The sequence below is a fragment of the Ictidomys tridecemlineatus genome, chromosome 7 (genome assembly GCF_052094955.1).
Source record: "Ictidomys tridecemlineatus isolate mIctTri1 chromosome 7, mIctTri1.hap1, whole genome shotgun sequence".
In the NCBI taxonomy this organism is placed as follows: domain Eukaryota; kingdom Metazoa; phylum Chordata; class Mammalia; order Rodentia; family Sciuridae; genus Ictidomys; species Ictidomys tridecemlineatus.
The window spans coordinates 155,620,389-155,645,364 of NC_135483.1; the positions used below are offsets into that span (position 1 = coordinate 155,620,389).

A 24,976-nucleotide genomic window follows, 5' to 3' on the forward strand; every position below is an offset into this window, starting at 1 on the left:
ATCCACATCATAGCAAAAAAAAAAAAAAGAGTGAAATTAGTTCTTAAATAATTACCTTGTCAAGCATGTCACCTGGTGCAATGTCCAAAGACTTTCCAAGAAGCAGAAAATCTGAAACTCCTCGAACTAATGCCAAGAGACAGTGACCTCCAGAAATCAAAAGAACTAAAAATGGAAACTCTACTTTATTGGTCAACCTAATAGTAAGTGCGTGAGCTTCCATATGATGAATGGGGATGAATGGCTTTTTCAACTGGTCTACCAGCTGTAAACTAAATGATAAGCCTACTCCTAAGCTTAAAGCAAGTCCTGGCTTTATGGTAGTTGCAATCGCTGAGAGTTCACTTGGACATATTCCACTGGCACAAAGAGCTTCTTGTACTATTCGTTGAATGTTTTCTCTATGAAGTTGTTGAGCTACTGGAGGAATAATCCCACCTGTTCTGAAACAAACAAAAGAACAGCTTATTATAATTTTATGATTGTATAATAAAGAAAGAAAAATTATGTTACAGCTGAATGCATGATTTCAAATTAATCATTACGTAACTGAAAACATTAGGATTTTCAAATTGTGTGGTCTATAATGCTGCAACTATGATAAGAACTAAACATGATGTTATGAATTCAGTATGAAGGGATGCTTCTGATTTTCCAAACTGGTGCACAGAACTCCCATAGATTTGCTTGTTAATGAATGAAATCACCAAAACAATCTTAGAAAGCATTCTAAAGAAGTCTTGAATAAGGGAAGGACAGGATAAAATTATATTTTAGGAAAACAAATTTCCTTGAACATAAAGAGAATTTTAAAGAGATCATCACAAAAAGTATTTGGATTAAAAGGCTGGGAGTATAGCTCAGTGGTAAAGCATGTGCATAGCATGTGCACAGCCCTGGGTTTGATCCCCAGCACTGAAGAGGAAAACAAAAATCATTTGTGTAAAGTGATTATATCTTAAACTGGGTGATTGTGGTAATGGAAAGAAAGGGATGGAAAGCCTTCAAATCTGTAATAGTAACTAATAACTAACATAAGGGTATGGAGGACCAAGTCATCAAAGATGATTCAGATATTTGGCTGGAAGGACTGGAAGAAAAGAAATACTAACACTGAGGAACATGATGGAAATTTTGTGAAGATGAGTTTATTTTTAAAAAGACTGCTCTTGAGGTTACAGCAGGATAGCAGATAGCTTGCAATCCTAAAAGTTTGGGAATCCAGTTCTCAAGAGTTGGTAATTAAGATTTTTGGTTCATGTAGGATAGTGTAATGTGAAGAGTAAAGAATTACAAAGCAAATTTTCTAGCAATGATTATGCAAGCATAAGACTGATTTTTACAATCTGAGAAATAGTACAATAAAATATAGAGTCTGAAAACATACCTCTACTCTAAAAAGAAAATCATCTTCAAACATCTGATGTTGCGGGTGGGAAGGACAGTGGAATGAGATGGACATTATTACCCTATATACATGTATGACTATACTACCAGTGTGACTCTGCACCATGTACAGTTAGAGGAATGAGAAGTTGTGTTCCATTTGTGTATAATATGTCAAAATGCATTCTACTGCCATGTATAACTAATTAGAACAAATTTTAAAAATTGGATGTTGCAAGACCTGATACTTCTACACACAGAAATGCAAATTATCAGTAGAATATTCAATTAACATTTACTTAATAGTTAAAATACATACAAAAAGAAATTATCTTATTTCAATACATTCTTATATTCCTTAATTGTTCAAAGATAACGTTTTATTTTAAGAAAAGAAAAATGTTCAAAAAGATTCAAAAATTTAGTACACTCAGTAGAAACTGAAAAGACTGTGGTAATTACAGTTACCATCTGCACCACTTGTTTGATACTCACTTGATGCTGCCTTGCTCTGCTAGATCTCCTTATAGTCTATGCATTATGTCTCTGATTAGATTCAGCTTTTTGAAGGGAAGAAATTTTAAGTATTTCATTGTCATGTAGTCCCTTTCATATAGTATGTTACCATTTAAGGGTTACTCTGTCTCTTTACGTAAATTATTTCTAATCTCAACAGAATCAGAGAGGATAATAAATTTGCCTTAAGTCACAAATCCTAAATGCCTAATTTAGGATTCAATACCAGTCTGTGATTCCAAAATACCAGCCCTTTTCACTAATCAGATGTTCTAAATTAATGACTTGGAGGCATATTTTAACATGTTTTGAATTAGCCAATAATTTTTTAAAATCTGGAGCTATTACATTAAAAATACGGATTTTTTTACTTTCTCTTAAAAATTTTGATAATGATATAGGTCTTATAGTCCTGCCTGGAAACAATTGGGTAGAGCTGAGCAGTGACCTTCTCCAGATAATTTATCCTTTATATCTAGCCCACTTATTTATATAACCTGTCTAGAGGTCCTTGCAAACATCTGAGTTTATAAACCTTGCACTATTTTAAGATTTAATAAAACATTGCATCATTATTTATTTAAGTAACAACATAAGTTGTATAAATGTGAATAGGATTTTATTTTTCAGGGATTAATATGGGGTAGAGGTCGGGTAATGAGTTAAGAACATAAAACATACATGTTGAAGAAAGAAAAGGCATTGTTGAGAGAAAATCATTGACTAATACTAGAGCTGGTAAAGAGCTTAGTTCCTTTTTGGCAACAGGATTAGCTAAGGTTGGAAATTTAACTGTAGACAGTCATAAAAGCCAGGGTCAGATGTTTGAGGTTTTTCTATAGTAATTATTATAGGCTTTAACACAAAGGAATATGAACTTGGCTCCTAAAATTTAACTTTTATACATAATAAATACAAAAGAATGGTTCCATTTTTTTAAATTAAATTTTTTTTAGATGTTGATGAACCTTTATTTTATTCATTTATTTATATGTGGTGCTGAGAATCAAACCCAGTGCCTCACACATGCCAGGCAAATGCTCCACCACTGAGCCAGAACCCTAATCCTCTTTTTAAAAAGAGGTATTGGGGATTGAACCCAGGGGCACTTTACCACAGAGTTAAATCTCCAATCCTTTTGTAAAATTTTTTATTTTGAAATAAAATATATTTTATTTATAGGCATGAGGTGCCTATAAATGAGCCCAAAAATGAGCCCAGCTCATTTTACTTTTCCTAAAAAGGTAGGGATAACAAAGATATAGTCTACTTACTTTAAATGAACTTCAGTTTGGGAATGTATTGCTTCTCCCAACACATTTCCAGTTTCATCTACCACCGCAGCTGCTGTATCATCACAGCTTGTTTCAATACCCAATACTATTTTATGAAGAAATAGTGTTCCAGGATGAAAATTAAAACTTCTTAAAAATCCATCAACTTTCCTTTTGGATGGTTTAAAAAAAACTTGCACTGTCTTATTCAATATTAGCATTATTACTAGTATATAGATAATTCCTGGAAAATAATTATAAAAACAAACATTACTTGGAATTAACATTAGCAATTAACCCACTCACTTAAAATAATATGTGTGACTTATTTTTCAATACATACTTTTTTAGAACTATAAGAAACTCTGCAAGAGTTACCAAAATTTTATAAAAGTCCCAGCAACCTGTCGATGTAAATAAAAGTATTAATGAGTATGAGGTTTTTCAAGAGGGAAAGAGAAATCAGATAAAACATTCTGTAATATTAAAGGTTGAGGATCCCTAATTTAAAAATCTGAAACACTCCAAAAACTGAAATTTTTTGAGTACTGATATGATGACAGAAGTGAAAAATTTCACACCTGACTCCATGAATTATATCAGTCAAAACAGGTACATTAAAATATTATATAAAAATTAACTTCCAGCAATAAGTATAAAGTAAGGTATATTTGAAATATACTTGAATTCATTTTAGACTAGGATCCCATTCCCAAGATATCTCATATATATACTAATATTCCAAAATCATCACCCCACCCCAAAAAACAAAACAAAAAAAAGTCTGAAATTTGAGACACTGCTGCTCTCAAGCATTTTGGATAAGTGGATAAGGATACTCAACTTGTAATATTGTTTTCATGCCATTCTTACCAATCTATTCGTTATTCTTTACAAAACAACTAATATTAATTACATGGATATTTCTCTAAAAACTGCTATTTTTTCATAGTTAAAACCAAGATAAAATGTTTCTTTTTTTATATCAAACAACAAATGCAAATAGAAGAGATAAAAATAAATGCATCCTATATCCTGGAAACATTTCTCAAAATAAAATTTAATCATTTGGTTTTAAAACAAAAGTTCATGTAAGACACACATATGCACACCCATCAAGATGCAATCTTGTAGTTTCGAAATAAGTCTTTTCATGAAGTTCATTCTAAAGAAACATATCTAAACTAAAATAGTGCAACCCAACACATATTTTATCCTTAATTACAATCTTAGGAATTAAATCTCCTTTTTTTGCCACCAGGTTTATCATTACAAGTTTCTTCTCAACTCGTTTTTCTCCCACAAATTAATAATCCATCATTAAAGCACCCTAGTATTTTCTTACTGCAAAGTAGGTCCTTTCCCTATCACACGAATGGACAAAATTAGGGGTTTAAAAAGGCAGCGAATAGTATCGAAACTTGACAGAGAACATCCAGAGATTACAGATGAGCGACCTAGTCACAAAGGGCAGCTCAAGGAATGAGGCCCAGACAGAGAAATAGATTTGCAGTAACTCAATCCGGGAAGGGCAGATTGTGAAAAGTACTTGCCTTTCAGAGCAAGAACGCTGCTGAGTGACCGGGTGACTAGGATGGCAATGGGCTCTCTGCTCTAAGAAAAAGGGTAGGGGGCTGCTCTAAGTTAAGGGGGAAACCTCTTCTCCAGTTGCACGAAACCATAGTGGGGCGAAAGGTTAGCAATTCCACCCTCCTCCCTCCCGAACCTCAGTACCTAGCACCCGTCTCCTTTCCCTAGCAAAACCGGCAGACTGCCTCTCTCCGGCACAATCAAGCCGGAGACTGGCGCCCCGGAAGTGATGTCATCAGCACCGTGTAGGCGTCCCTCGTCCTGCCCTGGTTGCTGTAGCCCTAGAAAGCCGCGTTACTGCTGTTTCTTTTTAAATTTTTATTCTTATTTGTTATATATGACAGCAGAATGCATTACAACTCATATTACACATATAAAGCACAATTTTTCATATGGAAACTGGCGCTCTTAGCAAGAGAAGTTCAATGTCCGATTTTGCCCCGGACTCCGTTTGTGCACTGGTGCATTTCTTCCAGATTGGTAGGTAACCAGACTTCTGTAAGGTCACATAGCTAGTGACTGAGCCAGAGGAAGCCGAATGCAGACTTGTCTGACTACAGAGCATTAAGTTTAACATTGCGCTACATTCCTAAACAAGTTTGTGTGTGCTTTTGACTGGAATTTGGTTGCCACTGTGAGAAAAGGATGAAGTAGATTATTTGTCATTCCATTTTTAGGGGAACTACTACCAAGCCAGAATGTGGTGGCCCGAAATACTTAATACTGTACTTATCACAGAAAAGTTGTAAACTAGAAATGCCCACAAGAGTTTGCCAAGAGTTCCCAGAGAACGGACGTGCTTCTGGTCGGACAGTCTAAACCGTTACTCCCAATTCTTCACTAAGAGTAAAAAGATCTTGGTTTATTTTTGTAATCTTAAAGTAAATGGCCGTTGTAAATATTTTTAAAATAATACTTTTCATATTGCATTATGTAGTCCCTGCTTACTGTGTAAGCAATCTCCAGCATGGAATGTATTCATATCCTTTTTTCTTAGTTCGTGAACTTGTTGCCATTTGTTTAAATAAATACATTCCAAGAATTTTTTCTCTCCCCTCGCAAGGCTTTAAGGTTTTAGTAAATAAGGGCCTTATAGTGCAATGCAGTGTATGTGTGTGTATTTGTCTCTTACATAGTGTTGAGTGCTGAGTATAAAGGATTGGTGAAGTATGTGGAGAAGTCACAGAGAACACTCTAGGGGTAAATACAAATAAGTAAATGCATAATTACCACAATACTGTTGAGATTGTTTTTGGTTCGAAATTAACGTTTTTCCAAACTTTCATTTATGTGAAAATATAACAGTAAAGTATCATTTATTATGTACCCAGCACTGTGGTAAATTAATTTATTTAATCTTTACAGCAACCCCCAAAGGTAGTTACTGTCTTCATCTTAGGTGCAACTGGGCCACAGGGTTTAGATGATTTGTAAACCACACAGCTAGTAACTGCAAGTTAGGATTAGAAGTCAGCCCATATGGCTCTGGATCCAATTTTCTTAATTGCCAGAAGAACTCATATTTTCTTTAGGGTGCATTGTTAACACACACTACCAAATAAAAGGATAAAAGAAGAATTAAGACCTGAAGATTAAGAAAAATTAGTCATCCTGTTTGATTATATGATAGAAGTTACTTCTGTTATATAGTGGAATCTAGTCTGAACATGAAACCTTTCATAGCTGGTATTATTTTTCTTACAATTGAAATTACATTCAGTAGGTGTCTCCCAGAGGTCTCCTGTGCTGTCAAGAGTTATCCTTTTGTGTATGTTAACATATCATTTAGCTGATTCCTGGTCTAAACACTCCTGACAGTATAAAATCTCTATACTGCACTATGTGGAATAGCAGAACTCTAGAGCACATATTTAGGAAGTGAGGGAATACATCCTCATTTTTTCTACCATACTGGAGAGGGTTTTTTTTAAATTTTGTTTTATCTTTTGTGTGGCTGGGGATTGAACCCAGGGCCTACATGTATTTGAGGCAAGCACTCTACCAGCTGAGCTATATTCCCAGCCCAGGAGAGGGCTATTGAGGGAAAGGCAAGTATGTATGTTGTCTGGAATTTCATGCAGATATCATATCGTTAGAATGCCACCTTTGTAATTTCAGAGTTACAACTGAATCTAAATACTCCCACTTTGTCCAATTTACCACTTGTAATCCTTAGAGAAAAATTATAACTGATTTTTTTTGGTGATTCTGGAGATTGAACCCTAGGCCTTAAATCCCTAGGCAAGTGTTCTACCACTGAGCTACAACCCCAGCCAATAATAATAATAATAATAATAATAACACAACAATCATCATAATAATTGTATTTTATAATACTTATTTCCTAATTATATCTTCCTAAGTTGGATTTTTTTTTTTTTGAGACAGGATTGATATGTTGCCCAGGATTGATATGTACTAAATTCCTGGGCTCAGCCTCCCATTGCATCTGGCTGGATCTTTCATCACGTATTTTTTTTTCTTTGTGCTAAGAACTTTATTAGTTGTTAGAACTAAAGAGATAAAATCCATTCCCCTCCTTAAGGATTTCAGTCTAGTGGCAAAAGACAGATAATAGGCAATACAGAATTATGGATGTAGAAATGGAAAGTGTACACTGAGAGGCGTGGCTTGGAGAAGGCCTAGTAACCTGCCACAGATGTATCCAGTGGCCTGGCAGGAGCATGGTGATTACTTGGTTTCAATATCTTGATTCTTTAAATAGGCTTGAAATTGCCTTATCAGGTCTGGAAGTGATTGGACTCTGGGGTACTGAATTACACATCAAAGGTTGCTAAGAAATTGTTGGGTAAAAAGCATTAATGCTAATGTATTGTGAGAAATGCAGCGAAGGGGAGCTAGAATAGTTGAGGTTCCTGATCATCATCTTTGTGTTGACCAAATTACAATTAAAGCTAAATCCAAATCATAATCAGAGGATTTCTTGTTAAATACAAAATGGAAATGAGTTTGGTGCTTTTAATGACTAATAGTTCTACGCCTGAGTCAAATCCTTCCCGCTGAGTCACGTAACTGCCTTATTTTTTGTGGTACTGGGGATCAAACCCAGGACCTTGCACATGCTAGGCAAGTGCTATACCACTGAATAACATCCTCAGCCTGTTCTTATTTTGTGGTAAATTGTTCAGGCTGACTTCAATCCTTCTGCTTCAGTCTCCGGAGTAGCTGGGATTACGTGTGTAAACCATTATGTCGTTTGTCTTACATCCTTTGTTCATTGGATTGTGCTGAAAATATGCTGTTTGCCTTTCTCCTGGTGATACTTTAAAAATTTTCTTTTTATTAGTGGTGATACTGTCAGGTCTGCTATCTGGAATATATTTTGCTTTTTATGTTTGCTAAGCCATTTTGCTTATTTTACAACCTAACTTTCAGATTGTCTTTTTTATGATATACGTATTTATAATTTTAAGTGTACAGTTAAGTGGCATTAGATGCAGTCACATTTTTCTGCAATCCTCCAATCTTTTTCATCTCTCAAACTGTAATTATATACCCATTCAAAAACTGCCCTTTTCCCTCCTTCCATAACCCCTGGCAACTTCCATTCTACTGTCTTTAGGATTTGATTACTCTAACTACTTCATGTAAGTGGGATCATACGACATTTGTTCTCATGTCTGGCTTATTTCACATATCTTAAAGTTTTATTCATTTCTAATTTGTATAAAAATTTCCTTCTTTTTTAAGGCTAAATTCTATTATGTATATATTCCACATTTTATCCATCTGTTGGTGGGGCACTTGAGTTGCTGCCACCATTTGGCTATTGTGAAAAATGTCACTGTGAACATGGGTGTACAAATATCTGTTCCAAGTTTTTGCTTTCACTTTTTTGTATATACTCAAAATGGCTGGATCATATGGTAATTTTGATTTTTGAGGAGTCTCCATACTCAGATGATCTTAGTGTACAGGGTCTAAGTGTGGTTTCAGTAGGGAAGACAGAGGGTGAATCTCTTTGTTGTTCCCCTATACACTCTGATTGTTAAATGTCATGATAAGCCATTAGAGAAGCATATGGTTTGAGTAGAATTCATAGAACAAATGTTTCAAAGGATCACTGTATTTTATCAGGCAATAGACAATAAATCAGTTAACTTTTGAGTTCACATTTAAAAAATGATAAAAATGAAAAAATAATGCATATTTATCTAGATAATATGATCAACCTAAATATATATTAGTTGAAAAATGTGGAAATTTTTCCAAATAAGACTATAAATAAAAATTTATAATTGTATAATGGGGAAGTCAGAAAAAATCCTTTCATATTTTGTATTTTAAAAAGAGCTCATTCTGGGTTGGGGTTGTGGCTCAGTGGTAGAGTGCTTGCCTCACATGTGTGAGACACTGGGTTTGATTCTCAGCATTGCATATAAGTAAATGCATAAAATAAAAAGTTCTATCGAACTAAAAAAAAAATTTAAAAGCTCATTCTATAGTGTTAATGAATTTGGTTTGTTCCTTTACTGTACTTCTTATATTTGAGATTATCTTTGTAAACATATACAAAGATATGTAGAGTGAAAGGACACAATGATAAACTTGGTGTTATCTACTAAGTATAAAATTATACAGAACTTAAGAGCTATAGGTGAATCACTTCCATTATCATTATTTATCAAGGGTTTGAATAACAAATCATGATATGGAGTTTGATTCAAACTTCCTGTTTTATTTATATTTTTATTAAACCTTTTTCTAACTATATTTTGGAGTATGGAAAAGTTCTGAGAATAAGATAAAAAAGTTCTGTGAGCCCAATACCCAATTAAGGTAGATAAAATGTCACCTAATGCAGTTGAAGCAGTATGTGCATACACACCCAAGATATTCTGAATTTTGTTTGTGAATTCATTTTTTAGCTAAATGAGAAATTTTAAACACACACACACACACAAACTACTTGCTTAATCATTTTTAATTAGAACTGAAATTAGGAAATAAAAACCCGCAAAGTGTCACAATTTTTCTTTTTGACACCAGGCTATTCTTATTTCCCCCTTCCCTGTCCAGCACTACTCTAAACTTTTTAGGATATTTTACCTAGGCCTCTCTAATATTCCCCACACCGGGTACTGTCCGTGTTACCGTTTTGTGAACTACTCTTTTCTATACTGTTAGACTTTTATACTGACTGACTGGGTTGTTGTCTTCATGAATACCAGGTTTATTTATTTATTTATTTTTTGGGTTAAATTTCCTGGTTTACTAAATTGACTTCATAAGCATTTGAAGGTAAAACCTTCATTAATAGCACTATATGCTGAAGATGTGAGATTTTAGTGACTATTAAAGTGAATCAATGATATCTGGCTGTCAAAATAGCAAGTGATATTAGGTTGCACTGAAGGAAAAAAAAAGGCATTGAGAACAGAAGAAGTAGTAGTACAATCATGTCACATCTCTTTGCCTATTGAATTTAGAGCACAATTAATAGGAAAGTGGGAGAAATTTGAAATAATATTGTTTGGAAAATGGTGAGGTGGTGAGGACTATGGTAATGTTTATTCAATGCTGCTGTTTCAATGTTATCTTTAAATAGATGAAGAGTTATGTGGAATATGGATTAGACTTCGGATCAATGTAAAACAAGTTCTAAATTCCATTACCGTGCTAATTATTTTTTAAATAAAAAATTGAGATAATTGTGGATTCACATGCTCTTGCAAGAAACAGTACAGAGTGATCTTCCCCAGTTTCCCCAAATGGTAATATCTTGCATAACTATAGCACAATAACATAATCAGAATATTGACAGTGAAATAATTCAGATTTGATTCAAACTTCTGGTTTTACTTATACTTGTGTGTGCATGTACATGTGTGCATTTCGCTCAATGAAATTTTAGCATGTATATTTTACATATCCACTGCCAATTAAGATATTTAAAAGGTTCCATCACCTTTAGGTCCTCCATGTTGTGTTTTGATCAATTCCCTCCCTTCTGCACTATCCCCCATATCTAGTCACTAGCAACCACCAATGTTTTTATCAACTCTAGTTCCCCCCCCCCTAGTTATTTCCTCTTCCATTAGTGTTAAAACAGAACTGAACAGAGGAGTGGTAATTAATGAAGATTCAAGCTAAGGCATGAAACTGAATTACATGGTCTTTAAGGGTTTTTCTAACTCTTTTCAATATATAGTTGTACACAGCTAATTTACAAAGATATAGTCCCATAGACAATATCTCCCCCTGCCTTAAAAAAAAAAAAAAAAAAAGGAGCAGGTCAAAAGGACATAGGAGCTAACGTGGAAAATTTTCCAATGGTCAAAAGTAGAGGACAGAATGAGCAACAAATTAATGACAACAAAGGATTATAACTCAAAGAATAAAACACCGATGGGTCTATAATGTAAACTAATGAATAAATAAAGTAGTAGAGACAAATTTTCCTTACAGAATAATTCTAATAAATAAATATATTTATAGCTCAAAACTAGGAGTCACTTTAATTACCTCCTGCAATGCTACATTCAACACATCCATTTCTTTCAATACATTAGTGTCTGGTGAGCTATACTTGTAAAATATATCCCAAATCTGACCACTTTTTAATAATTGATCTGCTGCCTCCTTAGTCTTGAGCTACTTTTTTGTCTGCAGTAGCTTTTCAACTATTCTACATGCTTTTTATTCCCTTATTCTCAACATTAGTCAATGATCTTTAATATAAAATTAGATTCCTTTAATCTTCTGTATAAAACTCTGGCTTAGTCATACTTACAATAAAATCTGCTTATTAGTTTGATCTAAAGAGTCCTTTGAGATCTGGCCCCTACCTACTTCTCGAACCCCACATGCAACCATTCTCCTTCTCCTTGCTTATTTCTATCTAGTCCCAGTGGTTGTCTTATTCTTTCTCAATGTCTCCATTCTGCCCCAAGACCCTTAATATCATTACCTCCTGGGAATCATCTTTCTTTCCCCAGGTCTTGGTACTGTTTGTTTCTTTTTTTTTTTTTTTTTTTGTACCAGTGATTGAACCCAGGGGCACTCAACCACTGAGTCAACATCCCCAGCCCTTTTTTCTATTTTATTTAGAGACAGGATCTCAATGAGTTGCTTAGGGCTTTGCTAAGTTGCTAAGGCTGGCTTTGAACTCACAATCCTCCTTGCTTCAGCCTCACAAGTCAACTGTTTGGTTCTTCACATTAGCAAAGTTTGTGTTCAAATATCACCTCAGGATCCTGAGTGAAGAATTTCTTCTGAGTCAGGCCTGCATCTGCTTAATTTTTTTTCCATAGGATTTATCATTACATGAAATAATATGTATTTGTTTATTCATTATCTGTCCTTTGACTAGAATGTAAACATCTCCCGGGAAGGAAATGGTTTGTCTTTTTACAAATTATCTGTAACACCTTCGATAGAGTGGGCCCTCATATATCTATTGAGTAAATATTTTTAAAACACTAAAAGGAGAAAGGGAAAATGTATCTTTGCAGTATTTTTGAAGTAACTTTGAAGTAACAAAGGAGTATTTTTAATTACCTTAAAATGTAACTTGCTTAAAAATTAATTTGAAAATGTCAATATAGCATTGATGACTGAATTGGAAAGCTTTTGAAATAATCTTACACCAAGGAAAAAATTTTATTAAAGTATAGATTACCAGTTATTTAAAAATACATAAGACAAATATACAAAGGCAGTATCATACAACTGATTTCTAAACTCAATACTTTTGAAATACAAAACAATGATCACTACCCTGAAAAGTCAGTTTGTTGACAGAGATTGATCTTTAAGTTCGTCAAAAACTCCTTTCACTCAATTTTGTTTATATGTATTACTCAGTTTTTCAGTTTTATCATATATCAGAACTTTGTTTTTTTGTTTGTTTCTTTTTTTTTTAATGTGATTGCTTCTCAAGTATAGTATAGTTTTTTCTTGCAATTAATGTTAGCAACTATAGGTAACTTCCCTAAGTCACAAGAATTCAATATAATCACTACTTTAAATAGTTACCATTTAGAGTTACCTATACTAAGACTCGCATGTTTAAAGTAAAAATATTAACAAGCAAACTATGGGGGTTGAGAGCAGGTCTAAGGAAAGACAATCTTATCTTTTACTATAGACCTGCTAAAACAAAATATCTATTACTTACTTTGGTACTATGGCTAGAGAAGCAGTTACTGCTAGACCACAGGTAGCTATGTAGCTTTCCATTTTATATTTCCTTTTCTAAGGAATGACAGACTTTACCAATTAAGTTTCTTAACCTAAAAAACAGGCACCTATAAACAACCCTGTTCTTCAACTTCTTGAAATAAATTATTTTAACTGGTTTATTAGCAGCCTTGTGTCTGGAAAACCAAGTAAATCTGTTTTGTTCCAAAATTAGAATGCTGACTCAGATGGTATCTTCCAGCATCAGTCATGAAGGTGGACCTTCAAAAACTATGTAATATAATAAATGCAAAAATAATTTCATCTATCAACACATAATACTGAGCCAGCAAAAACCCCAAAACAAAAAACCCCACTCATAAGATAATTTATAAGAAACTGGTTTGTACAAAATAAGAAGTATATATCCTCTTACATAAGAGAAATATATATGGTAATAAAAGTAATCTATAATAAACTTACAGAGATGATTCCGATTTACATGTTAAGTCTGCCTAAACTAATTGTCACTGAAGGACTGAAAATTTTCTTTTCCTCATGTCATGCCCATCATTACAATTAAGCTGGTCCTAGTTTCTTACAAATATCTTACTTCCTTGGATTTATCTACTACACCCTCACTGTACTGCAATTAACTTATACGCTGGGCCTGCCCAGCCTGCCTATAAAGCCTTTCTTCCAAAATATACCAGATGTATTAAACAGAGGCATCATTTAGTAGAATTCTGCACTTCAAGACAGCATCTGAAGAACCAGCAATTGGTCCTCTGATGTAGATACCTCTCATTTCACATTATCACAGAAACAGTGCAGTTTATCAACTACTCCTTCCTTACAGGAAACTCAGTAGCTGTAAAAATTTTGTTCAGTTTCAAACATTTCAATACTTATTAATTCCAAAGATCCGAACACCATGTAGTTGGGGCATTTTGGGAATAAGCACACTCAGAAGAGAAGCTGTGTTTAGGATGAAGTGAGTTGAATCATACTTCGTATAGAAACTTGCCAGAAAATATCTGTTGAGATAAAAGTCAAGAATACATGTAACATCCAAAAATGAAATTATTTAGAATTTAAAAAAATTAAAAGATAGAAAAAAGGCCACCAAACACAAATACCTAAAAATAAAACCATTCTGGATCACTAAAATAAAAATTTTAATTTAGGTCCAAGTTTATTTTAGATTGGTATTTAAAAGTGTGTTTAGTGGTGGCGCACATTTTGCATTTCTGTAATTATGTTAAATGCATTTAATAGAATGTACTGCAATTTAGCAGAAGCTTTAAAGTGGAAAGCTTTCAAAATAGGTTGCATATGCCCTCTGAGACTTCAAATGTAGTTTTGTATTTACGTATATATTTCTGGATCCAAAGCATCCATCATGGTCTCAAAGGGTTTTGTGATTCACCAAAATGTTAAGAATCACTATTGTAAACCTTTGAAAAATTAGGGTTTTGGTAGTACATTCAGTATCTTTGAAAGAAATAAATAATTGGTTGCCCTTTTGATGTTCTCATTTTTGTACTATAGTTGAAGAGGTCTATAATCAATCCAACTGAAAGTTGGATTGTAAAAGTCACTGTTGTAAAATTATGATGTTTTGCTATAACTAAACACATGAACATAGTCAGACATTTAACCATCCGAGAATTTGTTTTAATAAGTGTAAACCACTTTTAAGACCATAAAATGAGCCCTTAACATCTAGTTTTACCCAAGGATATATGAGAGTGCAAATATATCATCTGGCAACAAAGAGCATTCTCACATTGATAGGATGTGAATCAATACAATGCCTTACTTGATCAAAACCAAGAATTTAGTTTCCATATAGTTGTCAGTCTAATTACTTTCAGAGAACACAGGAAAGTATTCTAATAGCCTCTCCTCTATTGTCATTCGTTCTCCTCAGGGAAGAGACACATATAACATGGTCAGAAAAAGAACAGCTATTTCCAAATATGTCTGAAAACATCAGACAACTGTATACATCATTACCAGAACTGTTTAGACTGAAAAATTCTACATCTATTTCAAAAGTAGCCAGAAAATTCTTTCTTGAGTAAACCATATTCCTCGATTTTTGCTTCATATTGTTTCTTCCCACTTTCACAGACTTTGAAGACTATTTTTATACTTCCTTCAAGGAATAAAACAGGGTTATCAGTTGCATTTAGTAAGCACATTTGATTTGCTGTCATCATTATAGGTTTAATCTATACTCTGATAGGCTGAAATAAATTTAGTGTACTTATCATACTATTAGCCTATGTACCTGGTGTTTTAATGAAACCTAATTGTGTGTGTAGATTATATGAAAATTATCTGACTCTTAAAAAAAAATATAAATGCATTAAAAATAAGCCTAAAAGCATTTATTTACTAAGAGATCTATTGGAGACCTGAGTTAGAAGATCGATATTTAGGGTTTATTGTGGGCTCTTGACTCCAAATAACTGTAAATCTTTAGCACAGTCATGCATTTGAATATTTCTCCTGCCCCTCTAATACTGAGGCTTGAACCCAGAGGACCACTACCATTGAGTCATACCACCAGCCCTTTCTTTGGATTTTGAGACAGGGTCTTGCTAAGTTGCCAAGGCTAACCGTGAACTTGCTATCCTCCTGTCTATCAGCATCCCAAGGTCACTGAGATTATAGGCATGCACCACAGTGCCCAACAGAATCTGTTTCTTTATCTAAAAATCTGGAATAACACTGTATGTCACACCTACCTGACAAATTACGATCAAATATGAAGATTGGAAAAGCACTCTGGGCTAGGGATATATAGCTCTGTGATAGAGCACATGCCTAGAATACATAAGTTTCAGGGTTACATCCTCTGCACCACAAAAAAAATAAATAAAAATAAAATAAAAGTAAAATCAATGCTATAAAGATGATTTCAATGTTGTTTCTTCAGTTATGTAAGGAATTTAATCAGAATAGCTGAAATCATACTTGTGAGTCAAAAAAATATTTTAAGAAATTATTTGACTGTTTTCATGATAGTTATTATTACATATATTAAATACAATTCTTGAGGCTGAGGTTGTGGCTCAGTGCTGGAGCGCTTACCTTGCATGCATGGGGCACTGGGTTCAATTCTCAGCACCACATTAAAAAATAAATAAAAGTATTGTGTCCATCTATAACTAAAAATTTAAAAAAAAGAAAAAAGATACAATTCTTTGGGCTACTGAGGTTTTCAAGAATGGCCAAAATCACATAGCTTGAAAACAACAGAGCCAGAATCTCAAATTTAGGACTAAAACAACCTTTATTTTTATTCTTAATATTTATTTCAGTTAGGCCATACAGACATTTTTCTTTTGAGGTTAATTCCTGCCCCCTTGCCCCCCAGTACTGGGGATTAACTCAGAGCCCTCTCCCACTGATCTACATTCCCAGCCTGTTTTACTTTTTATCTCTAAATAAGGTCTTACTAAAATTGCTGAGGCTGGCCTCAAACCTGCAATCCTCTTGCCTTAGCCTCCCAAGTTACTGGTTTTATAGGCATGTGCCACTGTGCCTGACTCTTGAGGTTTAAGAGTCATAACTAAACCAATTCAAAGTTTCTATAAAATGCTATAAATGTAAAGAAAAAGAAACCTATGGCTTTATGATAAGTTTATTCCTTCACTTGAAAATGTAATCCCTACTTAAACATCTATCCAAATCTATGACTCTTTAAGTCTAGCTTAAAAAATTCCATCACCTCCTGAAAGTCTTTCCACCTACCCCAGACTACACTGATTCCATCATGGATATAGCATTATGTCTGAGTTCTGTGGTAGAGTGTTAATTAAGACATATGTGAACCTATTTTTTATGTGCAAGACACTGAGTTTGGGATTCAAAGCAATCTATGTACTTACACACTCTTAGAAGGCCAAAAAAAAAAAAAAAGTGTTTATACAGTTTTGCCAGTTGTATCTAAGGTGAGGTGGGGGCAAAACAGAAGAGCTTGCTTTACCAGATGAGAGTGGGTGGGGATAAATTATTAGATAAAGGGAAAATGAGGTAGAAAGGATTGTATGGAAAGCCCTGATATCAAATAAGAGAAAATCAGATAGAAGATACAAAATTAAGATAGCTTACAAATAGATATTATCTTATTTATCTCTCATAGCATCAAGTTAGGTATCTTTAGCTAGAATTTTATACATGAGCAGACCAAGCTGAATAAATGGAAGACACAGGATTCAAGTCAGGTCTGTCCTACATGCAAAGCCCAGAACTTGTTTTTCTAAACTATATTTTCTTCTTCCAAAGAATTTGAAGATCCAAATAAGGCTGGGTTGCCAATGAAATTCTTCTGATCTTCTAAATTACTGTTTAGTGAGATTAATCTGAGAGTGCGGTACAGGATATGATCATATGTTTAATTTTCTTATATGAAACTTAAAGACATGTATTAAACTACGTATCCTAGAATGTCTACATATACTGAAGAACATGTAATGTCTCCAAATGTACTAACTGAAGTGAAAATTGCTTTATCATCAACTTGTTAAATAACTTGCCTGTGCCTTACACCACATCTGAGTAGTTACTTATTGACAGAAGTATTCAACAAAATATTTTGTTTCTAATTCTAATTCAATCTGATAAATGGACAACTTCCTATTACCCAATCTTCTTTATACTTAAATATTTCTGCCACTTACAGAATTATTGGAGAAATTGTGAAAAACTTCCGTGAAGATGTAAACTGTACTCCATAGTCCAGTTGTTCCCAATGAGTTAGGAGCCTTGCTTTACCTTGGTCAGGAGTTTCAAAAGGTGTTCCTTTTACTGCATGCAAAAATACATACATCCCCTGAAAAACAAGCAAGGTGATATATAACCAATAACAAATACAAAATTTGTCCTAGTGAGTTAAGCGTAAAGCTGGTTCCAGGGTATCTATGAGTGTATGATTTAATTGAACAGTTCAAAATTTAAGATTTCATAACCAATTAAAGACTCTGGCCAGTTTCTGGATGGCAAATAAAACTTCCTGAGATATAGAAATATTATTGGATGAAAATCAGTAAAAGATTAATCCAAAGTAACTTATTTTCATAAAGTTGAAGATAAAAGTATCATCAGGGTAGTTTCACATCATTACAATTAGGTTATCTAACACCTTTCCTAGAAACAGGATTACCTTTTTCCAAATGTATAGGGAAACTTTTCTTCAATGTTATATTAGTAAATCTGATGATACTTACCTCTGCTTTAGCAGTTATCTTCCATAGCAACAAAGATGGTTTGATCTAATAAGTATAATGTTCAACTCAATTCCCTTTTAAAAACACCACTGTGCCTCTATGGTATTTCTTTTGAAGTCAGGTTTTAAAAAATCAGAGAAAAACATATTTGGTATTGGGTGTTGATCCCAGGGGAGCTTTACTACTGAGCTACATCTCCAGTCCTTTTTATTATTTACTTTGAAAGAGGGTCTTATTGAGTTGCTGACCATGAGTTATTGTGCTCAGCTAGTAAAACACACTGCTAAGAGCTATTCTGCTATATATTTTTCACATCTAGTTTTGTAGTAAATATCAAAAACAATGTATACTCAATTTGGTTTCTTTGAGATTATGATGCTAATTCATACTGATAAGTAGTCCTTTATTCATTTCACAATCACTGTTTGAGGCACTAGTATGAGCATAAAGCCCAAATATTATTATGAAACTGTTTTCCCTTTACAAGCCATGAAATGAAGTCATTTTTTTCTACTTCAACTTTTAACAAATATATAGAAAAAAATGTTTTGCAATTTTATATTGTACCAGATTAAAAGAACTGTATCTTTCAAAGCTTGGTTGGCTTCATAGTATTAATTAGCTGCAAAACACCTAATCTATGGAGGAAAGAACTCAGGCTTCGTTGAAGTCCACAAACACTTAATGGTGACTTGTGTGTGTAAGACACAGCCTTGAAAAAACATTCAGTCTTCTAAGGGATGCTAAGGAAAAAAACACACACAAAACAACTAGAAGGTAAGGTAGACACCGCTATCAAAAGTACCACCAGAGTACTTGGAAAATACAGAGGGAAAGGACTGTTTCTGTGGCAGAAGCCTTGATGCTACCCTGTCAACTACCTCATTCTTGATAGTTCAGCTCAAATGAAAACTCCTTAGTGAAACCCTCAGTAGTAATAATTAACCACCTGTTTATGTGCTTGCATAGAATTTCACTGAAAATACTTTTATTGCAGCACACTATATTGTGTGAAGAGTTGTGTAATGTTTGTTTTCCCATTAACCTGAATACTTCAGGAAAAAGGGCTAGTACCCGCAAGTATTAGATATGTTAGAAGACAACATTAATCCAAGACCTGTTTGTGCTATAAGCACTAGGAAACCATTTTTATAAGGGCTTTAAAGGAAACAATGAAGCAGAAAGTATGTGCCTTCAAATTCTCTTGTGATTCCAAAACAGTATATTTGATTGTATATCTTCTACCCCAATATGTTTAAAAGTTCTCATATAGAAAAGAGAATATTTATTTCATGGATAGTCCTTAATCAAATAAAGAGAATTATTTCATTTTTAAGGCTAATAATTTTGTGAAGCATTAAAATATCATGCTGGGCGTTATAGCACTGTATAAAAAGAATCACTAGGTTTCTATTGTATGGTTCAGAGAGGTAAATATATTTTTCTGCTGGGTGCAATAATTAGGTTTGTTTTCCCATGTTTAAAAGCATGCATTTCACATTTTTAATTGGTTTAATGTAAGCTATCTTCAAAGGAAACTTAAAATTTAGAGTCATGTAATTGCTACATCTGTGGGTGGCTGAGTTAGGTGAACTAATAATAAATCAGAAGTTTGCTTTCCTACATGGTGTCAATTGCTTATTTGTTCATGACCATATGCTGTACCTCAATTCAAGTTAATCAACTTGAAAACAAGGAGTATGGGGAGAGGGAATAGCTTCTAAAATACATTTAAGACATGTGCCATTTTAAAAGGGAAAAGAATTAATTTATTCAGAACATGTAAAAAGTTCACTAGAAACACAGAAATTAAAAGACAAGACAGGTATGCCTGGATTGAAGGTATATGCCTGCAATCCCAGCAACGCAGGAGGATCACAAGTTCTAGGCCAGCCATGGGAACTTAGCAAGATCCTGTCTCATAACAGAATTTTAAAAAAGGATTAGCTCAGTGGTAGAGAGCCCTAGTTCAATCCCTAGCACTTCCAAAACCAAAAAACAAAACAAACAAACAAAACTCCACAAAAAAGAGGCAATAAACTACTATTTACTACTAATTATGAAACTATGATAAATATGTGATAATAGAATGTAGAGATGTATAGATTTCTGAAAGAGGTAAACCTGAATAGTCTTCAACAGAAATCAGGCAGGTAGGGCAGGAAGGATAGGGAAGTATTAAAAAACAGAGCTGAAGCCAAACCAAAGAAGTGAGAGCAAGTTGATTTCCTTTATTGCCAGAGTTTAGAGATGGTGAAGACTGTGTTTAGAGATGGTGAAGACTATGTTTAGAGATGGTCCCTTTCTTGCCTCTGCACTCTTACTTATTAACTTGTATTAGATGTTGCTCAAAGAACTTTGGATTTTACCATATATGCAATGGAGAATCCCTGAAGGACTTGAGAGTCTAACTTGACAGTGAAAAAGAATAAAATGTGGGTTCAGGGTGTAGCTCAGCGATAGAGTGACTGCCTAGAATGTGTGAGGCCCTGGGTCAATGCCTGCTACCAGAGATTAAAAATAAATAAATAAATAAATAAAGTTTTCTGACTATATATAAAATGCAGACATGAATTTTAAAAACATTTCTCTGCCACAGTGGCACAGAGGAGGGTAGAGGAGCACCAACAATAATTTTACTGGGGCAATTTACCTGAGGAAAAACATGAGGGTGTGGGGATATAGCTGACAGTAAAGCAGAAAGACAGAAAGGGTTCTGACCAAAAGGATAGGGAAAATAAAGGAAAATGAGGACCACATATCCTGGTTTGCATAGGACAGTTCTGATTTACACCTATTCTCTTGGAGTAGTTATTACTAGAGCTCTTTTATTCTTAAAACAGTTTCAGTCTGAATGATACATTATATCCATCGCTTTACCATTGACATTCAGCTGTCTGGCTGGTTTATCTGGCAGACCCTGATGTCTCTAGATAAGATTAATAACAATCAGAAATCAAGAATATGATGAGTTTAGATGGTACTTTTTTGGTTTATGATGCATAGTGATCTGGTAATATGCATTTGAGCATCATTAATCTATATGTAGAAACTCAAAATATGGGTAGATGAAGTAATCTAGATAGAATACATAGCACAAGAGATAAACAAAAAGGATCAGCAATATTTATGAAAAGAAAGATATAAAGACCCTGCAATAATGACTGAGAAGGAAATCAGAAATATACCTTAGAGAAAGTGATCCCTTAGAAGCCAAGGAAGAGTTCCAATAAAAAGAGGGTAATAGTGTCAAATATTTCACAGAAGTGAAAACCAGTGTTCACTGGGTGTTATGTTATGGCATGTGCCTCTAGTCCTAGTTACTAGGAAAGCTGAGGTAGAAGGAGGATCACCTGAGCCCAGAGAATTTGGAACCAGTCTTTGCAACACAGGGAGACCTCCATGTCTTACAAACAAATACACACAACAGTGTTTGACCTACTAAGGTCTATCACATAAAATGGACTAAATGAATATTCACCTATCATTTTTCACTAGCATGTCACCTTTGATCCCCTTTGGTCAATTTCAAGTTTACTCCAGGAAAATGTAAAATAAATGTTAATTTTAAAAAATCTCTTTCTTCTACATTTTTTCTTATTGTTCTGAGTTCTTCATTTTAAAAATATCTTTAAACAGTTCATTTGTATTCAATTAAACTTCTCTATTAACTTTATTTTTCTTTCATTCTACTTCATTAAGTTATTAAAGACAAGAAAAGTCACTATCATCAAGATTGTTGTGTGGGTTTTGGTTTTTAACAAGCAAATTCCAGGGCTGCCAGGGCTGCATTAATATGATCAGTAGAGTCAAATTTCTGATACTTTGTAGAGCTAATACAATACAGTTAGTATACAGAGAGAGTGAGATCAAATACAGTGAAGGCATCATAAGATGCTAAACATGATTAAGCTTAAAATCTCTACTGAAACAAGAAAGCATACGTACACAATTTAGAAAGACTTAAGGATTAAAATAAAAGATTTTAATTGGATTGTAGGTAGCCCCAAATCACAATTGCTTCTGAAATACTCTGGTTGATTGATAGATTCTATACAAACAATAGGAGGAAAAGTCCCACTTAGAAGAAAGGTCCAATGTTAAAGTGTGGTAGAAAAAAATAAAATCCTATTCCAGATTATAATTCTTCAAAACTGACACTTATACCACAAACTACTGAATTGTACAATTTTTTTATAGTGTTGGCGATGAACTACACATTTTAAATAGGTGAATTTTATAGTATATGAACTATATCTTTATAAATCTGTTAGAAAACACTAGGTTGTTGGTTTGCGGGTGTAGCTCAATGGTACAGGACTTGCTTAGGAAGCTCAAGACCCTGGGTTTGATCCCCAGCACAGCCAGAAAACAAAACAAAACAAAACAAAAAACCTACAACAAGGAAAACCCACAAAATACTATATGTTTTTCTTTATAACGTATTAAGTACATTCATATTGTTATGGAACCAGAACTTCTTTCATTTTGCAAAATTAAAACTATACCCATTAGACAATAAATCCCCATTCCTTCTTCCCCTTAGCCTCTGACAACCACTCTCTCTTAAGATTTTAAGTGTTTATAATAAGGTGAAATTCTTACCAGATTATGTATAATATTTGTTAAGGTCCAAGCAACAGGAACACTGAAGAAAGGAATGCTGAGTAAGACAATATGGAGCAAGCCAACTCCCAATGCATATGTCAGCCACATACCCCGGCTGTTCATTACACGGGTATTTGGATTCACTTCACTGTGGGCAACTCCAACATTCATGTTTGCTCTGAAGAGAAAAAATAAACAGTGATACAGCTGGAAATCTAAATACTCCTAATTCTGACACAATGAAATATTACCAGGATTATTTTTCCTTGTTATTCTGAAACAGAACACACACCCTCCAAAATGTGCTACTTGCAGATGCTGGTATAAGCAGCAAAGAAGCTTTAATATCTTACTTAATGGTAAGGTAAAGGTAAACAAGACTTATTTTTATGGTTCCCTTTCCTAAAACGTGTCTTCTAGGATGTCAGTTTTAGTGAATGAAATAATGGACAGGAAAACTCAAACTTAAAAAAGAAATGTCTTTTTTTTTTTTTTTTTACATTATGAGCACAGTTAAGTCATGAGCTAAATTTACCAACAGAATAAACATTAAAAAAAAGAAAAAGGGGAAAAAAAAAAAAGAACCGACGTAGCCAGTCTGTTCTGAGTAGTGAGATGCTTATATCTAATGTAATGTTGTACCCATACAATAGTCAAAGAGTTCAAAGTACTCCTTTTTGAGTACTGAACCTGGAAAGAACATGTTGATATAATGTGTAAAATTTATGTGGTCAGGGATAGGTTTGTTTCTCAATTTTGTGATACACTAGATTAAAAAAAGCAATAAATCTTTCTTCCGAATATTTAAATAACTCTAAAACTTTAGTTTTTCTTCCTTTTTTGAAAGTTTTCCCTTCCTCTTTTATATTCAAAATAAACACCAAAGTAAGAAATGACAGTAGCCCTCAGTCATTTTAATTATAATGTTTACTTAGGTCTAAGAATTCCTTAAACAATATCAAATTGTCCTAAAGAATATCTATTAGAAGTCTAAGAAAGGGGGAAATGGGGTTAGATTACATTTTAAGAACCTCCCCATTAAAAATATACATTGACTCTTTTTTACTACAGAGCTAGCAAAGAGGAATTTTTTCATAACCATATCCCAGCAAGTGTTTCCGGAATATAATGTCCTTTTACCCTGTCAAGATCTATGGAATAGGCATCAGGCTTAAGGTGATGAAAGTTAGTTACACTAAGACAAAAGTCAGTTTCGTGTGTAAACATTTCTTCTACTATAAAAACCCATCATTTATGGTACCTTATTTTTAAATTTTATAAATTGTACTTAGAACATGACTTAAGATAGTTTTCCCAATTTCCACACTGTCTTCGCAAACAATTTTCGAAGAAGGCCTAAAATTCATGTCAGCCGCAGGCAAAGCTGGGGTGGTACTGATCCTACTTCAGTTCCGAAACCATTCCCAGCAGGTGTGCAGCGCCTCCCGAATGCCCGCAGACAATGACAGCGAAGAGACTCTCAGCTCTGCCCTCGCCCAGGCCTTTGGCGAGGGCGACCCGCAGCGGCCCGCACTGGGAACTCCCCAGCCTACCAGACCGCCCCGGGAAGCCTCCAGGCGGGTGGAAACCCCCACCCTGACCTTCGTTGTCGCGTCGCACCTCCTGTCACGGCGGTGGCACAACAGCGAGGGTTTGAGGGAGAGTACCTACGGCCGCTTAGCCGGCAGGGCCCGGCAGAGCGCCCCAGGTGCAGCCCGGGCCCCTCTCCACGTAAGTAGATCCTGGGCCTCCAGAAGCTCGCTCCTAGCCAAGACAGCAGCACAGTCCCACGCACTGGTATCCACTTACCCGCCGCCCGGTTCCCGGCGGCCGGCACGGCGCAAGAGCAACCCAGCGGCAACCTCAACTTACGCTCACGCTACGAAAGCCAAGTCTGCCCCAGCGCGGCGCCCCGCGTGCCGACGCCGTCCTAGCGCACTCACCGCCAGGGGATTGGCCGCCAACAGCGCCAGTCCCGCCTCCCCGGGCAAGGCGGGACCAAGAGGCGCGCGGTTCCCTTCCCACAGCGCGCGTGCGCTAAGGGCTAGCGGGGCAACTCAAGTGGCTGGGCCTGGGTTCCGCGAGGGACGCTGGCTGCTTGCCGAAGGTGGATGGTAATTGCCTACCTTGCGCGAGCTGGAAGACAGTGTCTTGTGCCTAATGGGCATTAGTTCTGATATGCTGGTAGGCTCGACGGTTCCCTCTCCTCGACTTAGTCGG

At 34.9% G+C, this 24,976-nt stretch overlaps 3 protein-coding genes across 17 annotated transcripts in view; 1 reads left to right on the plus strand and 2 right to left on the minus strand.

The window, feature by feature from the left end:
• Osgepl1 (O-sialoglycoprotein endopeptidase like 1) overlaps positions 1–5,026 on the minus strand; it is a 30,630-nt gene extending 25,604 nt beyond the window's left edge. Inside the window, exons 1-4 of the mRNA XM_078017722.1 lie at positions 4,730–5,026; positions 3,520–3,580; positions 3,177–3,420; positions 56–443 (exon numbers count right to left, since the gene is read on the minus strand). Of these exons, the coding sequence (XP_077873848.1) occupies positions 56–443; positions 3,177–3,397 (609 nt within the window). The 5' untranslated portion in view covers positions 3,398–3,420; positions 3,520–3,580; positions 4,730–5,026. The remainder of the gene's footprint in view (positions 1–55; positions 444–3,176; positions 3,421–3,519; positions 3,581–4,729) is intronic.
• A 13-nt stretch (positions 5,027–5,039) lies between these two features.
• The window catches only part of Pms1 (PMS1 homolog 1, mismatch repair system component), a 96,158-nt gene continuing 76,221 nt past the window's right edge, over positions 5,040–24,976 (plus strand). The window contains exon 1 of one of the 9 annotated variants that reach the window (XR_005738036.2): positions 5,040–5,246. Coding sequence is in view for 3 of the 9 variants with exons in the window: in XM_040294593.2 (XP_040150527.2) it covers positions 5,159–5,246 (88 nt within the window). In the remaining 6 variants the exon portion in view is untranslated. Of the gene's footprint in view, positions 5,247–24,724; positions 24,941–24,976 lie in introns of those variants that run through there. The other 8 variants (XM_040294593.2, XR_005738038.2, XR_005738037.2 and 5 more) reach the window with 8 other exon arrangements.
• On the minus strand, positions 12,366–24,902 carry Ormdl1 (ORMDL sphingolipid biosynthesis regulator 1). 7 transcript variants are annotated; one of them, XM_040294597.2, is made up of 5 exons: positions 24,566–24,714; positions 22,754–22,934; positions 17,603–17,754; positions 15,665–15,743; positions 13,857–13,945 (listed from the first exon to the last, which is right to left on the minus strand). In XM_040294597.2, the coding sequence occupies exons 2-4, from the start codon at positions 22,925–22,927 to the stop codon at positions 15,710–15,712; spliced, it is 360 nt and encodes a 119-aa protein (XP_040150531.1). In that variant the 5' UTR covers positions 22,928–22,934; positions 24,566–24,714; the 3' UTR covers positions 13,857–13,945; positions 15,665–15,709. The 7 variants fall into 7 exon arrangements, with proteins under 7 accessions (XP_040150530.1, XP_013213660.1, XP_005324436.1 ...); XM_040294596.2 differs by lacking the exons at positions 15,665–15,743; positions 24,566–24,714 and adding an exon at positions 24,883–24,902 and having other exon boundaries at positions 12,366–13,945; XM_013358206.4 differs by lacking the exon at positions 15,665–15,743 and having other exon boundaries at positions 12,366–13,945; positions 24,629–24,720.